The sequence below is a fragment of the Echiichthys vipera genome, assembly GCF_963691815.1.
Source record: "Echiichthys vipera genome assembly, chromosome: 6".
Classification (NCBI taxonomy): Eukaryota; Metazoa; Chordata; class Actinopteri; order Perciformes; family Trachinidae; genus Echiichthys; species Echiichthys vipera.
The window spans coordinates 11,985,852-12,003,916 of record NC_139831.1 but is presented as its reverse complement, the minus strand read 5'-3'; the positions used below and the strand labels follow the sequence as shown (position 1 = coordinate 12,003,916).

General features: G+C 39.7%; 2 protein-coding genes across 2 annotated transcripts in view; one reads left to right on the top strand and one right to left on the bottom strand.

Annotated features, from left to right (window-relative positions):
- Positions 1-801, top strand: part of LOC310947957 (integrin alpha-6-like) — a gene marked incomplete at both ends in the record, with an annotated part of 13,331 nt that extends 12,530 nt beyond the window's left edge. The window contains one exon of the mRNA XM_083914945.1: positions 715-801. Coding sequence (XP_083771071.1) covers positions 715-801 — 87 coding nt within the window. The remainder of the gene's footprint in view (positions 1-714) is intronic.
- Positions 802-3,476: 2,675 nt separating this feature from the next.
- gpc2 (glypican 2) lies at positions 3,477-15,853 on the bottom strand (the record flags this gene model as incomplete). The annotated part of the gene is made up of 11 exons (XM_083915065.1): positions 3,477-3,754; positions 4,520-4,692; positions 5,575-5,711; positions 6,559-6,705; positions 7,714-7,844; positions 9,206-9,371; positions 10,362-10,442; positions 10,539-10,714; positions 12,371-12,505; positions 13,769-13,927; positions 15,685-15,853. The coding sequence occupies 11 exons, from the start codon at positions 15,851-15,853 to the stop codon at positions 3,477-3,479; spliced, it is 1,752 nt and encodes a 583-aa protein (XP_083771191.1).
- Positions 15,854-18,065: the final 2,212 nt, after the last annotated feature.

Here is an 18,065-nt window from a genome sequence, read left to right as displayed (position 1 = left end):
GCAGGGGACACGTCCCCCTCAATATTTAGAACATGTGCATTTGCCCCCCACAATAATAACGTTAGGACTTTTATATTGAAAAGCATACTCATAGACGTCAAAAGCAACGGCTGCGCACCATTTAACGGAGAGGAGAAGTGATGTTTAAATGAGGCTTTGATTAAATCAAAGCAGCTGCTTCAATACATATGCAAATCAGATTTAGTTTTTCATTAAATGTGTTTTGTATTCATGTGAAACAATGTACGTCCTGGAACACAAGACAAATTTCTGAATATATTCTGATAATAAAGTGAAATCAAATCCAATACTGAAGAGTTACCGTCTGCAATCATGATATTAAAATGCATTGACTAAAAACATCCAACATGCGATACATCAGTTTTAAATTATACAGTAAACAGACCAAATGTACTTCAGTTTCATCAAAGTTTGAGGTAAAAGGATTTTTCACCTGCTCGTGATTATAAAATCACATTTCACTTTAATGCAGTAAACAGTAGTTGATATTCTGAATTATGAATACTGGTAATCTACGTATAAAATGTTGTAAAATACATTAATTAAGTAAAATACTTATTGTGAAAGCAGATAAAGCTAGCATTATGAATTCAGCTATTTATTAATTGAATTATCTTTTAGAAGTTTTACTGCCTCTGTTAGTGTAGTCTGTGAATGTTGTATTGACTCTGTTATCTTTTCTGTCATCGTCAGCATGGATGCATCAACTGTTTCGCTCACAACAAGAAGCCCTCACATGATGGAGATCCAAACACAGAGACCGCTCACCTTAAAGGCTAAAAGGAAACCACGGGGGCCTCAGCGGTGTGAGACACGAACACAAGATGTTAAGGGTTCGATTCTGGCTCCGATACTATCTACGTATATACTACAGTAGATACTGAATTACAGTATATGATATTACGTGATGATCGATTTGTTGGGACATCTGTGAGCCGAAATGCACATTATTTTTGAGCTACTTTTGTAAACATAAACATGAGAAACACATCAACAAACTTTTCTTGAGTTTTTTTTTTTTTAATGAAGCAGAAAATATCACTCATTTGATACCAAAAAACTGTTACAACATGAAAAAAGTTGTGCTATACTTTCACCATGAAGGAATGTGCGAGTGGTGGGGATGGATGAGGGCCGTACTACAGAACAATTTACCCGAAATTCAGTGGCAACACTGCAGCCTCCACATCCTAATCTGACTGCTGATCATTGAAAGCACATAGAATTACAATACTGTTGCTTTTGAAATACTGTGAAATACTGTGTTTTCGTTTGTGGTGGTGCAACATATAATACTGTGTTTGTTGTGAGGTCTTGTACAAGGTCCCTACTGACTTTGAAGGGTCTCTTTCCAAAATGTTATCCAACATAAAAACTCAACAATGAGATTGCTAGTGATTAAAAGTAATATGTAAATATTGTTGGTAAAACTTTAGAATGAAACCCTTCTCTTACTTTTTTTTATGTTTGTTTGGACAGTTGCAATAGCCCATTTGACTAGAAGTGTGCAGCTGTTACAACCAAGTGAATTTCATGATTACTCATTGAACAAAGTGTCCTTTCACAGCATCTATACATTCTTTATTCTCCGTCTGCATCTCTGCTCTCTTTTGGGTTCCTATTAATCGCCTTTCATCATCTTTAAGGATATTTTTTTGAGAAATAAGCTTGTTTGCTTTCTTGCCAAGAGTTGGAACTGGAGTTATCCGCTTGTTATCTTAACATAAATGCTGGGAAAAGTTGGAAACTTAGGCCAACTTAGTTCTGTTCAAAGGTAATTAAACACTCCCAAAGCTCACTATCACATTATATCCGGTTTGTTTAGTTCATACAAAAACCAAAGTATATAAAAATGACACTTCTGTGGCTATTTTTTGGCCAAGACCAGCAGTTTACCAGAGTCTCCACTGGTTACTTGCCAATAAATAGTCCGGCATGCAATCCCACCTATAACGATGATGTTTTTATACATTAGGCTTCCTTTCCCTACGTTTTAAACAAACGATACACAATCTGTCTATCTTTCAGTGTGTTTAGTGAGATTTAAAAGAGCCGGGCTAGCTTTTCCCCCCGTTTCCCCCTGTCTTTATCCTAAACTAAGCTAAGCTAAGCTATCCGGCTGCATCTACACAAACATAAAGAGTGGCATCAATCTTCTCATCTAACTTTCGGCAAGAAAGTGAATGAGCGTATTTCCCCAAATCTTAGTTCACTCTCTTCCATGGATGACAAATCTTTACGTTTTGTTTTTCCTCCTAGTCTTTGATTTTATCTTAGTCCAAACACATTCAGCGTATGAAAATCATCTCATCGACAGCGTTTGTCTTTCCATCAATGCTCAATCCAATTTTACGTCACATCATGAGCTCGCTCACTGTTTTTCTTCATCTTTTGTTGCTTTTAGGAAAAATAAGTAGAAAAGCACAGTATTAAAAAACATCTTCTCAACAAGAAACCAGAACATACGACAAACGCTATAAAACCACCATACAAACACACACACACTCATTCACACACACGGCTCCTTAACAATCTCTGGTTAAGGCTAAAAACACCAGAAAAATTGTGGCTCAATATTGTATAATTGAGTGTTTTGTTGATTGGTTCAATAACAATATTTTTAAATAACTGGTCTATAAAAAGTCCAAATAAATGTTTCCTTTTTTATACCAGAGAAAGTTAAAAGACACACTTCCTTTGCCTTAGAAAACATAACAATAAGAACAATGAAATATTATATTACAAATAAATTAAAAACATCAATATTTTACATTAATCAATCCCTTATCATCATAAGTAATCACAAACAAAAACACTTCTTGGGTACATTCAAAATAAGCCCCTTGTTTGGTTTCAAGAGTCACTATTGACTTTTTTTAATCTCCAAGCCAAAATATGGAGGTTTAATTAAATGAGTAGATGAAATCTTACGACTACCACAAGATGAAAAATCAACCACTTAAACCAAGATCAGTGAAATTAATTAATGTCATTTCATAAGAAAGGGAGCAAACATACTCACTCAGATCGAACTACGCGGTTATTAATCTCCATCTCACAGACCACCAAACCACGAGACCATGAGCTTCATCACCCAAACATGCTGCCAATTCCTTTGTTGTTGTGCTTGAACTTTCTCTTTCAGACTTATAGCGCTGCACACCATTCAGCATCAAGACTCCAATTGGTCAAACGAATGGCACTAAAAAGAACGGCAGTACCTATAAAGTATTGTAGGGATAATCAATGCCTGGTTCTACCTCTTTTGTGGCTTGGGCAGTAGGAAAAATATCCACTTTAACCCATTTATGTTGTGCTGTAAACAGGTTTTTGATTATTGCTAAATTAGCCTGTTTTTGTCTTTTTTACTGCTGGTGTAAACAAATGGAATGATTATTTTCTTTCTTTGTAATGTGCATGACAAAAAAACCTCCAACCTCCACTGTAATAGCCAGCTATCTCCACAAGGGAGCAACAGTGACCATGAAAGGCAAAGACAACAAAGAAACCAGGGAGAAAGAGAGCTGGCTGGTTGCAGATCTGACCCGTCCATGGCCGTTATTTCTGTTCCACTTGGACCCGTTTCTTTCTCGAACTCGAGGCGGCTTTGCAGGGTTGGAGGCGGGGTTGCGAGGGGGTTTGTTGTTGGGCGGGGAGTAAGGCCCATAGCCGGGCCAATCATCATTATATCTCTCACCCTGGTCTCCACCTCCTGAGCCACTGCCCTCTTCACCTGGAACAAGGAAAAAGAGAATTAGGAAATATGACTGACAAATAAAACCTTTCGTACAAGTTTAGTGGGTAAGTTCTACTGATGCATCACTGAATACTACGGGAATTTTCCATGTTTTCCATGTTTTCATGGGAATTAATGTGAATTTATTGGAATTAACCTGGAATTTACAGAATTGAAAGTTGGCCCTTAACATGGATTTTAAATACAGTTGGTGAAAATAGATTTTAGCATAATATTGACTAAAACCACCAGATTTCATGCATGTACACTTATATCTATGCTATTTCTCAATCACATGCACAAAGCACACTGTTTACTGCAGGGCTATTATGCCCCTACATGCACTGTGCATTCCTCCATCACATGCACAGATAATTTCCACTTAATATTTTAATCTGTGGGGTCAGGAGGATGAGTTATATTTTATTCAAGATCCATGTTGTTGTTGTTCAATGAAATAATTGATTGGTCAGCAAAATAAATAAAACATGATTAAGTTCTACTTTTTCCTTACATCTGGTGAAATGTAATGTTTTTTAATTGTATTATTTTGCATAGATGTCTGCCTATGACAAAACAAAATGTTTACTTTTACATTTGGATATGATACAGTTCGTTTAAATTACCCCCAATTTCCAGTTAATTCCCATTGAAAGCTTTCCCCAGCTTAACTTCCAATGCAAAGCTCTGGAAATCCTAAGTAAGGAAGGAAACCCTACTTAATACTTATTTTAGGTAATTCACAACAATATAGAAACTGACTGTCCATGAAGTCCATGTCCTGCCCGCTCTGAGCGTGTCTCAGTTTGTTGGTCACTACCCTCAGCTCCATGATCAGTTGTCTGGTCCTCACATCCGGTCTGGCAATGTCCACCTCCACCTCGGGGTTGTTGATCTGGCTGACCAGCCCGTCGCCCATCACGTCCGGGAGATACCTGAGCGTGCACACACGGAGGCGTTAATGTACAAAAACAAAGACGTTGCGGACACACACCAGCACAGCTCTTTTCAAAAGCACTGTTAAGCAACCCCACGCCACATCAGCAGCAGGGAGGTTTAACTCAGAAACTAAATGAGTATCTCACCACCACAAGTGTACATTTTGCATTCATTCATTTGCAGCAATGTATTCTTGACTTATTTGAGCTTAAAGCATCTTTTTGTACTCAAAGCTAATATGGATTTCTTGAACTGCATGTTAGTTTTTGATACACTATCAGCATGGCTCTTTGGTCCACACTGAAATGTCTCAACTGTTGGAGAAAACAGTTATATTAAATTAATTAAATAAATAAAAACAATGATCAATCAATAATTGTTTTGAAGCTGGTTCACGGATCCCTCTGTTGAACATCTCTGTTGTAGACTTGTTGTTTTTAAGTTTGTAGCCTTGGTTCGTGCTGGTTTTCTGCTTCAGAGGTCTGTCTGTTCTTTTCTAAGTAGAAATTTCTAAGTATCCACTGTGGCCCATAAGTGACATTATTACATTATCTACAGAACAAATGGCTCCATTTTGTTAAAACTACATATTATAATGTATCTAATGGTTACAAATGTTTTATAACAAAAAACAAATGTGATAATTAATTAGATAAATGAATTAAGTACTCTATCCCACTTTAGCGTTGAATAATTGTAAATTCACACACACAGGCCTGCACAGTGTCTGCTACATGGTGTTGGGCTGCCTCTGTGTGCATAAAAGCAAACACCCACGCAGAGAGCATGTGGGTGACTGTTGGTGACTAAATTAAATAAACATCCTTCGACGTCTCCACCATCGTTCGCTCCTCCTCCTCCACCCTGATCTTGCTCACCTCCCCCGGGTCTGCCCGTTCCAGCAGCGGTCCTCATTAGTGACGTCGGCAGCTATCCTCTCATCGTTGCAGATGGTGTGTGGGAGGGACACCCAGAAGCCACGCATGGGCCGCAGTCGCTCCTTCAGCTCGGTAACCTGCACAGAGGCGTAAAGAAATTGGTGATGACTCAGACCAGACTCCTTGTATCCTTGTTTGGTATGGCTGCTGCCCGGAGGAAGCATATTGAAGCTGCAGTCCTGACGTTGACCAAAGACAAAAACTGACATGTCACGGCTTCTGGGTCAGTTCTTACAACACGTCTTTTATGTGTTTTAAAAAGATATGAATGCCGGCCATCTTTATCCTCCCACCGCTGCTCTTGGTTTTCATTTATTTTCTTCTATCTTTCAATACCACTCTGTGGTCACAGGGGTACTGTCTGTGCTCTGACCGCTGCACTCTGCGTTATTAGTTTCTTGTACTAAGCTTAGACTTGTTTTCTTTCTGCTCAGTTGCAACGTCTGAATCCTGACTCATGCACAGAGCAAACACTTTTGACATTTTTATTACAGTTTCAACAAAATATATTGAAATCCGACTCAACTCAAAATATGACCTGAACAAAATTACATTTTTGAGTACCTAAGGCTGCATACATCAATATGGTAACGATAACAATAGGACAAATTATCACAAAATGATGAACCCACAGATAATATCAACCGACAGAGAGTTTTTATGTCTTTCAGCTTTCAGGTTTGGTTCCCTCTCACTGCTCACATTAGTGTTTCTCAGTGAAAAACAACTCCACCACTGACCCAGCATTAAATAATAGCCACTATTTGCCCATCAGCTTTAAAAGATGTTATGTTAATGTTGTGTTTGGAGCATTTGGAGCTTGTTCTATCCCTATGTGTCAGAAAAATCCCTTAATGAAGGTTCAGACTGTTGTAAATTCACCAGAATAGTTTACCAGTTTACACAGAGTATGTTTTTTCTCACCAGTCGGTCCAGATTGGTGCCTGCAGCAGTGGTGGGTTTCTCCTCAGGACTGTAGGTGCGGAAAGGCCTCCTGTTGCTCCCTGACTCTTTGGGTGAGCGTTTGGACCGCCCTGGAGCTGGCCTGGGGTTTCCACAACCTTGGAAGAGCTAAGGTAAACAACAACAAAGCAATACCGATGTAAATATCTAGTAACAAGCATTTTCATATTTTAATATACCATAGTCTCCATAACAGGTTTTCCACTGTGATGTGATAATCTCAGGGGTGCCTACCCTTGTATACTCTTGCATAGATGCCTCCGGGACATAGTTTGTGATAAAGTGTTATAATTTACATTTTTTATTGCACTTGTTCTTCTTCAACCAGCTTTTTAACCTTCATGTAGCAATAATTTGGGGCACCCCCATGATTTAGGGGTTAAGGCACCTACCATGAAGTGTCGTACAATGTCTCTGATTCAAGTCCAAGCGAGGATCTTTGTTGCATGTTATTCCCCATCTTTCACCTCATTTCCTGCCATCTCTCTACTGTCAAAATCTCTAAAAAAGGTATGAATATAAGCCCCGCAAGAACACTCTCTGAAAGGCTGTTTTTTAAGCTGACCTTAGTGTTAAAGTGGTGAATCATAACCTAGCAGAGAAAAGCAGTGTTTATGCCCAAAAGTGTTGCAAATGAACTGGAAACTTGCAATATAACGTTTTTCAACCGGTTGTCGACAACTTCCACAATCGCACTCCGTTAGTGAAAGGCAGCAGACATTTAAAGCTGAGCTGTTAAGGACAAAGCTGGCTGTTCCTTAAAGCGCGGCAACCACAAACCAGGAGCTTTTCTGTTTCTAACGAGATGTGGGTGTCTCTCTGGTGGATTAGCTGCTGGGACGTCTGCCATGTTTTAATCATACTGTGAGGCTGTCATGCTCTCTGTGTATAATTCCTCTCAATTTTACTGCATGCCCTCTCATTAAGCAGATTCGAATTACACAATAATGAAGACTGTAGCTTTGATTTGTAAGAGTATTTTTTTTAAATACAGTAGATGATCTTCACACACTCGCAAAAGGTTGATAAATACAAGAAGAACAGCTGGGAAAGCAATAAAAAATACATTCATGTCTGTTTTATTTCCCCATTATCTGCTTGTGCCCTCTCCCTTGCCTTAGTGGAGATGCTGACGCTGTTTTCCTGCATGTGCATGATGGCCTCCGACACTTTCACAGAGATGGAGTCAGCTGCAAGCTCCATGTTGAATGGCCCCTCCAGCTTCTCTGTAACCTGGTATAGAGCGTCTGATAGAGGACAGAGGAAAATGCAGACATAAAGATGGCGAGGTGATAAAATGTGCTTTGACTACATGAACTCAAGTTCTTATTGTGTGGTGTTGTAAAGAAACAAGACCCTGATAAACATCGAGACATTTATTTCCTGTGCCTGGAATCTCTCCCGAGCCAACTAAAAAGATTTACATCTGTGTGTAAGGTTACAGGACTATAAGATTAAGAAGCAAGCCTGCATCACATGGAGAGAAGTTTGAAGAACAATAGTTGGAGAAAAAAGGTACATGAGGGTAAAATGGGTTTGGGTGATGAAAGGTAAGAGGAAGCACTGCACTTATAAGGGGGAAAAGGAAGGAACATATGGGTTTGATGAAAGGGGAAAGGAAACGCAGGAAGACAGATCAATTGTGAAGCAGCAGATAAGCATGAATGATTAATGGAGGAGGAATTCATTAGAGGGAAAGGGAGGTGAAAGAAAATGAGTGACGGAGGGCAATAAAAGGAGTCCACTTTAAGGTCCGCTCAATTTAATAATGACAGGCTTTTAAATGTCATTTGGGCCTTGGCGTTTCCTTGTAAATGATCTTATATGGGCTTCATCCACCAATAACTGTTTTTAGGTGTTTTCTTAAAATTGTTGGTCCTAAGAAATGTTTTTTTTAAATAATAATGAATCCCATTGTCCTTGTAAATACAAAGCGTGGGCCAGTTGATTCGCATAAACACCCTGCCAATTCACATAAAAGGGCATAACACTGCGAAACCGTGCGCACACAGAAAAGAGAAAGGGAAAAGAAAAGTTGAGAAGTCTAGAGAGGGCAGAGCGTCTGATTCCGAATGTTAAAGAAAAATGCTTTAGTAGTTCTGAAGTGGAGGCAAAATGAGTTTTCATGTTTGGTAGAGTCTCATATTCTCTGCAAACATGCTCCTGGAAGATGCGTTCCCACCTCAGGGAACCATCTGAAACATCTTGCAGCAGCAGCAGCAGCAGCTGAAGCAAATATGCCATTGTGCGGTTAGGATGAGGGTGCAGATCAATAGATCAAACTATAACTGAAAACAAAAAACATAATACTTCTCCATATTTACCATAGTTACTAGTTATGACTGAAGTATGTGCAAAATGAAACACTTGATGGTAGAACATCATCTGTGTTTTAGAGAGGGGATACATTTAGTAGCAGACTGAAATACAGCCTGAAAGAATATGCATCCCTCTATAACATTTGTTAGGAAAGAAGAAACCTCTCCATATTAAGACATTTGGTAAATGAGGCCCATTGAAATCAGTAGCGTGTCTCTTATCATGCACCTAACCATAAACACCCCATTCAATCAACAACAGCATATCAGGATGCGTTGTGCATACACACCAATGAAATTGTTCCATTCGGTGTCCAGGTCGCCCTGATTGGCTAAGCAGCCCTTCATCACGTTAAGGCACAGGGAGTGGCAGGGCCGCAGGGAGGGCATGCCTCGACACAGAGGGCAGTACCACTGACGCATCAGGCCACGTACACACTCTGAGTCTGCAGTCAACTGAAACACAAAGCGGTGGGTCGAAGAATAAATGATTAACTTTAAAACTACTTCAATTAACTTCATATTGGTGGTTAAACTGTTGGAGACCTTTAAAGCGTAGTAAACAAGGGCCTGTGAATGTTCTCAATTGTCCAGATCATCGTTATCCTCAAAGCAATTTCAGTCAAAAGCAACTGGACTTGGTTATTTGTCTAGGAAGACTTTTCACCTCTCTTCCAAGAGGCTTCATCAGTTTGTGTACGTGAAACGTGAACTGAACGTGAAACATCTTCCTAGAAGAATAACCAAGTCCAGTTGCTTTTGACTGAAATTACTTTGGGGGTTACGTAGTAAACAAGCACTTTATTATTTTAGAACCCATTCTGTAATCTTGATAATCAATAATAGATATTTTTCAAGCAAAATTGCCAAAGATTTGGTGGTTTTAGCCTCTCAAATGAAAGGATTTGATGCTTTTCTTTGTCATATATATCATAGATGGACTGTTGTTCAGATACAACAAGCAACTTTAACATGTCAACTTGGCCTCTTTGAAATTAAAATGGGCATTATCAACACGTTCTGGTATTTCATAGACAAAAAAAATCAAAAAAAGATTTGATGGATAAATAGATAATGAAAATAATAGGTCAGGCAGGTGCAGTAGTTTCACAGGTTTTGCTGAACAAAGCATTCTTGCTGCTTGTTGCAGACTTTCCACTTCTCATTTGAGAAGAACAGTCTTCTATTAACCGACTTTATCATTTTAACTGGGCAAACCAGGTGAATCTACAGGGTTTAATGTTGGTTGTGAAGCTCTACCCAATTTTGCAGGCTTTAAATATATATATCTATATAGAGATTTATATACTGTATATAGCATTATATAAAAAAATTATATTTCGATGCGTCACTTTTAGATTAAGGTAAGTAAGGTTACATTTTCTTTTCTTATCTCGCCAATGCAGTTTTAACAGCAGAGTAGACAACAGAATAGAAACAACTCACCTTTGTTGCTTTGTTAACAATATCCCGACCAGTAGCCAAACCTTGAGATAGAGCTCTGGCTGCAATGAAAGCCCTCGACACCTGAATTTAAAAGGAAAGGGGGAAGACTAAAATTCAATCTGCATAAATGGAATTACAGTTATACCAAAGCCATGTATGTTATTACAAGACACATACTTGTACGCGCAGTCTGCGGGGCACGTCCCCGAATGGCTGCAGCTGTTCGGCATGTTTGCTGACACATTCCAGGTAGTCCTCACTAAACTGATACTGGGGGTTAACCAGAGAGAAGACTCGCTCCACCAGTCTGGACCAGAAGTCAGAGAGGACCTCCGACAGACTGACGCTGCCCCCTGTGAACACGAGAGCAACGGACAGCATACAGTATCTGTAACCTGACAAAGATCATGTTCCTGTATGGATTTGTGAGTGAAAGACCTTTGTATTACAGTATGGGGCATCTCAGCAGGGTGGAGATGCATGATGGGCTTTTCATCTAAAGTGCCATACATACTGTGAGTTAGCCTCTTCTACGTTGCTTCCTAGAGTGCTTTGTAAGGCAAGACAAGGCAAGGCATCTTTATTTATATAGTGCATTTCATACCAAGGCATCTCAATGTGCCCTGTGTTCACTTCCAAATGTATGTTTAATGTTATTAACATGATGTATAGAAATTTGAATATGTTAATTATTATTGTAATAGCTTAGTATTGTATGCAACATAAAAATGTACTGTATGTGTATAGACTTCAGGCCACCCTACACATTATTATAGACCCAATTTGAAAAGCAACTCAATTTTATACAATACATGTAGTAGGGGGTCCCTGCTCTGCATTTAAGACCCTTAGACCAGTGCAATATCCAAATTGCAAGAGGTGCAATAAAAGTTAAAGGCAAAGTTTGCATCAAAATACCTTTCTGACTCAAGTACTGCGGTGCTGCAGAAATGTCCCAACCTACAAGTCGTATTCTACTGACTAATGGAAAAATTTGGTACGGATTCTCACATTTTAGTTTATTTTTCAATGAAAATGATGGAAAAATTATAATTGCCTCCAATATCATAAATCATATCCCAATTGCAATATATATCATATCATGCTACACATTTTTTAAAACCAACTATATAAAATGATAAAAAAGAAGACGTTTTTTCGCTCCTTTTTTAATCCATGTTGTCTATTGAACACAGCCCTGGCATAATATGTTGCGTTAACTACTTTTCCTCGTTTACTTCTTAATCATTCCCTGCGCATTAGTCAACTAGCAGACGGATTCTGAATATGCAACTCTCCAATCTGTAGTCTCCAATGCAGCCTCAAATTAGCCATACATGCTGTTTGGCTGATAAAGACCGGTTGAGTAAGCAGGAACAGCCTGCAGACAGACTCGCCAGCGAGCGGCTGTCATGCCAAAACGGAGCGATCCAGAACAGAAATAGAAACGGTCTTCCATGGGATTCCAAATCTCTCTCTATTTTTTCTCCAATTCTTCTTGGCATTTCACAACAATGCTGCATCTTTTCTGCTGCCCAGAGTGGCTGTGGATTCCCCGCAACAGGGATGAGGACTGATAAAATGACACTAAACTGCCACTGCGACAATGAATCATCCGACTCTTAGAAAATTCTTTCCCATCTTTACCCAGACCCACCAAACATAGTTGTTTAAACACTTATCTGCACTCATGGTGGTGATGGAGACTCAAGTGCACGGCAAAAGTCACGTTTCTTGCCTGAATGGGTGTCTCTTGAAATGTGGTTGGTGCTAATTCAGATAGTTCTTTGGCTAACTAAAATGTTGTGTTTTTAGGTTACTTTTGAGTTGTTTGAAAGTTGAGAGCAGAGGAAGACAGTTAAACATAGGGAGATAGTCACTAGCTGGAACTGAGGACCTTCACATTACATGGGATGCGTTAACCACTAAACCTCTGGGACGTCTTTGACGACCACCTAAATACATGAGATTGCGGGGGGTGGGGGGGTGGTTAAAGTGATGAAACTAACCAGAATAATATCTGCGCAGCTCCACAAACAGCTCCTGGAAGACGTGTGCATTCTGGGTGAAGAGCCGGCCGTAGGTCTTGGTAAACATCTGGTTCATAGACTTCTCTGACAAGTCTATAAGCTCTCTGAAGAACTCTGCAGGCAGACAGGAAAAGCTTTAGATTAGATATAAATCTGGCACCCGTCTTATTCTCTTCTAATGTCTTAGCCAGGTTGCTACGTACAATTCAGCACAGTACGTAGGTGCTGCTCAGTCACCACCTGCCCTCTAAAATTAACAGCTTATAGGGACCGTTACATCAGATCCTGCACACTGGTAAATGAGTATAACAACGTTTGTTCTATTTAGGATTTTAGGACTCATATGCGGTCTCCCACGTCTTCAGTGTCTCTAAATGATTCATCACGTACATTATATAAAAGGATGAGGAGAGAAAGGAAGAGGTGATAGCAGTCCGCAGCAGGTAGGAGGAGGAAGTGTAAGCTCTGACAGCTCTCTGCTGTGGCTGCTACAAACCTGCAGTTATACATGCAGAATTTGAGACAGCGTGGGCTGAATTCTCTGAAATACAGTCACTAAGCTGTCTGAGGAGGTTTCCCCACAGAGACCGTTTGATTAAATAGAGACATTTCACTGATTTCACACATGAATTTAGGTTTACTGACCATAGTTAGTGAGTGAAAACTGTTCAGTAATGTGGATCTGGAGGGAGCGCTCAAAAGTCTGAGAGGATAACCCTGATGATGTCATAGTAATGTCATCAGGATTACCTCCGCTACACTTGGCAACAAATTTCGAACATAGAGTGAAGGTGTCAGCTTAAACATCTAACATCTGGGTATTTACCGGGCACAAAAGGTCCAATTAAATATGCTTTGGAGTTGCATTATGGGAAATGTAGGATCCAGTGTTTCTGGATCTTAATATACCAGAGTTCATCTCGACCTCGGCTGCTTCAATTGTGACCATTATTTTTTATAATCTCTCTCATGTGAGTCACCCAGATTTATGACGGTGCAATGTTCAGTTAACTGGATTGCCTCTTTAATCACAGAAGCTCTTGTGTGTTGATTAAACAAATAAGAACCATCCCAGGATCTCTGCCATATTCATGCATTGCTGTGCCTCTAGCTTCCAAAGTCCACATTGTGGCTTAGCTATCCGACCGTCTGAGAGGAAATGTGAAGTCAGAGAGCCTAAAAGAGTGTTTAATTAGCTGACACTCCTCGTAGATAAGGAGGGTGAGACGAGGAGAAGCCAAATGCAGTTTGTGTCCCTTTTTTCCTTCAAATTTACATAATGTGCCTTCAAGAAGTAAGATCAACCAGATTTAGACCAAAAGATGATCCTGATAAAAGTCAATAATGACTGTACAAGCCTCTGAATCAGTCTCTCACCATCAAACCTGCGGTGTCTCTGGGTAAAAGTAGTCAAAAGAAACTGGCTGTTCTCCTCAACGGCCTTGAGGAAGTCCCTCTCGCTTTGCAGGGCCAGCGTCTCCTCCATCTGACTGGAGCAGCAGGTGTAGTCCTGAGGACAGAGCCGTAGGTGCTCACCTGGAGGACAAAGGTTAAACCAGGCCAGAAGAGAAAGAAAGGTGAGAATCAATCATGATTTAGAAACTAATGTATAATTATGTGAAGAAGTTTGGGCTGCAATTTATTCATTTTAAAATGTGCCATAAAAATAAAGTTCTTATCAATACATCAGCAAAAACCCAGGCCTAACACTCAGTAACACCAGTAGGTCTTGTATCACTCAAAAGCAGATGTTTTTAAGTGAGAAACTCAGTTCCTCCACTCGTCTGTTCAGTTACTGTGGGGAAATCTTATCAAAGATAAAGGTGTAATAGAAAATTGTAATTTCCCTGCATGAATTATTTAGCTTCAATCTGTCGTTCTTTGTCAGCTCAGGTTGGGTCTTTGATATGTCAGAGGTAATTATATGCAAACGACAACCAGGGGAGACAAGACAGCAGTGTGTATGTGCAAAAGGTTTGAATTCTTTGTATCTATCATTTTATATCTAACATGAATATTGCTGTTAATACAGTCGAAAGTCTCCCAACTCCACCCTCGCTGATGTTCCCCTCTGCCTCTTTTGTTCTCTCTGTGTGTCTCACTATTAGCCCTCTCTCATCCCTCTATTTCCATTTCTAAACTGCCTCTCTTCATCCTTCGCTCTCCTGGCCATCTGCTCCCCTGGCCCACGGGACAGTGAGCCAAGACTCAGGCGGTGATAGCCCAACACACACACAAACACACACACACACACACACACATACACATTCAATCAATATTGCGGTTGTCTCAGTGACTCACACACACACAGAGCTAAATTGCCACAAAATAAATCCTCAAACACAAGAGATTTGAAATTTCACAAACATACATTTCACTCACAAATTTGACTTCTTCCAGGTTTGTGTGTGTGTGTGGGGGGGGGTTACACACACACACACACACACACACGCACACACACATTCTCTCACTGATTTGAATGCAAAGCTGAACCTCAAAGAAATAGACAACATCGTCAGACACTGAAGTGCTCCATCATTTGCTCCGTTACTTCCACATTTAGACCCATGTCCACCCACTCCTCCTGTCTCCCCGCTCTATCCCACCCTCTCCCCAAAACTTTGAATTATCCCAAATCCAACAGTTTGGAATCCATATGATGGGTTTTCATTAGGCAGATAAGATTATCACCGGTGAACAGAGCCTACGGGGCATATGCAGGGATTTAACAGTGGGCCAGTAGGCAAAGACTAATTAGGGGCGAGGTTCTTTGTTGCACCGGTGTGGGCAAATTGCTCATCCCCTTAATCATCCTATTTAAACAGCACAGAGGGGAGGAGGGGGCGGGTGTAATTTGTTTTAAACCATCCCTGTGTGTTTCTCTTGAGGAAACCTCACCATGATATTCCTACATTATGTCTCTGGTGGTTATTGGTGACTTTTGTGTCACCTTGCACTTTTAGATATCACTTTTCTATTCTGGCTTGTACTGTTTTGCTATTTAAATGTATTTTTCTGCTATAGCAATGCCAAAATGAATAATTTATGGAGATGAGCAGCGAGTTTATAGTGACCTTAATGTGCATAATGGTAGTTTTATCCCTGATGAGTCAAACTAGAGCACGCTGATGCACCTACGTTTGTGCTGCGACATGCAGGCTATTTTAAAATGTATTATAGGCTTGAATTAGGCGCATCTTTCTAACAAATGAAGATGGGACTGTCCTGCAAGAGTCCCTAAAACTGTGTAAAAGGGTATTTTCCCCCACAACAGGCTAGATGCTGAGTCTTACCGGAGATTTGAGTCAGCGGAGCGGTGCCAGTGCTGTACCCCTTCTCCGCGTACACCTGCCGGGTGTCGGCGCAGCTCCTCCCCGCAGCAGCCACGGGACTCCGGGTCCCAGACAGTGCACAGACCGCGCAGAGTAGCGCCAGCATGGAGGAAGATAGCCGGGTATCCATCCTCAACGCAGGACTCAGGAAAAGAAAAACAGCAGGGGAGAGGGGCAGACGGGTGCAGCACCTTATAAATAAATAAATGAATGAATGAATGATTGACGGTTTAGATGCACACAAAAGTAAAAACACTTCCCCAAATCGTCAGTCGTTTAAAAGAGTCATAGTTTGCCCCGATAAGTGCTCTGAACAGATGCATCTGGGCTGGGTGTATATCACACATATGTCTCCATCGACCGTATCCAGTTAATTTGTCCTTCCTGGGAGATCCGCTGTTGTGCGTAAATGTAAAGGGAGTGTGAGTGGGGCACTCCCGTCCCTCAGCCTCCTCCAACACACAAACTGCGTCAAGCGCACAGCGGTGAGCACGAGGACACCGGAAAAGTGACCGCATCAAAATAAAAGCATAGGCAAGTTTATTTGAGGTCAAAGCGCAATGGGCTACATACATTATGGAAATGTAAAATAAAGACAAAAGACGCATAAAAACACGTTAGGAAAAAGTCAAATTAAATTGCTTCAACTCAAACTGATTAAACATAATAAAAACTGCAGTGCTGTAAAAGATGAATAATCCCAAATGTAATTCAATAAAAGCCAAACAGCAGCGTTTTAAGCCTCCTTTAAAAAAATGTTTATAGTTAATTTCCTTATTGTGTTGTTTTATATCGGAGGATCAACCATAGAAATTATAATAAATAATTGTCAGAAATACAGTAGTCAATTCTCGAATAGACTTTAATTTGTTCCAAAATCATGTTCAGATAGGATTTTGCATGATTTGTGGTGATAGGATAGATGATCACTTTGCCACTTGTTGTTGTATTAAAATACGATTAATCAAGGTTTGTCTTTTGTTTAGCACTTTGCAACATTGTTAAGAAAAGGGCCATGTAAATATAGGTTATTATTATAATATTATTATTATTATTATTATTATTATTACAGATATGTTTTCTGTTTTTCTGTTAATTGCCTCATGTGGAAAGTTTATAAATTGTGCAGCACTTATTTTAAAGCCATTTTAACATTTTCCCATTAGTTCGTCACTGTTTGAATGTGCTGCACACGGTTTTTCAAAGTGAGAGAAGTATCTTTAAGGCAAACACAGGCTTATTGGAGCCACATGAGAATGTTTTAGTAATCAGTCATTCTTGCAAGGAGCCTACAGCATTTGACACTGATGCTGCTTGCTGACACTTAATATTCAACCAATATTTCAAAATTTAATCTTCTAGTTTGTATCATTATTATAGACTGTATAAATAATAATAATAATATAAAAATATCCAAGACAACTGTCCCATTGAGGGCTTAATTGGTCTTAAGATGTGAAGTGAGGGCACTGGGTATTTTATTTTAAAGGTTCGGACCAGAAGTTGCCTGTTTCACCCTGGCTGGTTTGACTGTGGTCATAGCCTATCAAACACAGAACAATGGGCCGTGCAGAGGAGGACCAACAGGGGAGAGAAGAGTACCCTGCGGTGGCGGGGCGGGGAGCAGCTGAGCCAACCACCTCAGGGTCCTAAAAACTGGACAGACACACAACAGACAGACTGAAATATTATGTACGGATGCAATTAGGCTACATAATCATAGAAACCTTTAGGGAAAAAAATCTATAATAAGGATAACGCAAATGCACTGCAAGCGTGCCATTTTACAGGTATTATAGTTGTATATTCACCATAATTTAAACTCATTTCATCGTTTAACATTCAGTGTTCCGTACACAACACCAAACAGCTATTTCCAAATGTAGAACTAATACAAATAAATAGATTAGACAGTAAAACATAGAAAAAGGAATGACGTTTTTTATTTATTTATGTAATTCAAAAGTGAGTACATTGCACGTAGTTTAAACAAGTGAATCCATTCTTATTACATGCTTGCATGTGTATACATAAGACAGGCGTAAAATTTACATAAAAGGTTAAGCAACAAAGAAAACAAACAAACAAAAAATTAAACAAAACAAAGGGGAATTACACATTTATGTTCGAAGTGTTTCTTTGTGAGATTTTTTTAAACTGTTGCTTTCTCCCTTGTCATTTTATCAAGGGATTTCGTTTATATGTTGCTTGGAAGTGAGGGGATGTTTTTAAATATCTGTTTTTATGAATAAAAAACATTCACCGTGTAATTTTCTTATGAATTTTCCCCTTAACTAATAGTTATCAGTTAAAAGGGAACGACAAATAGCACACAAAACAGT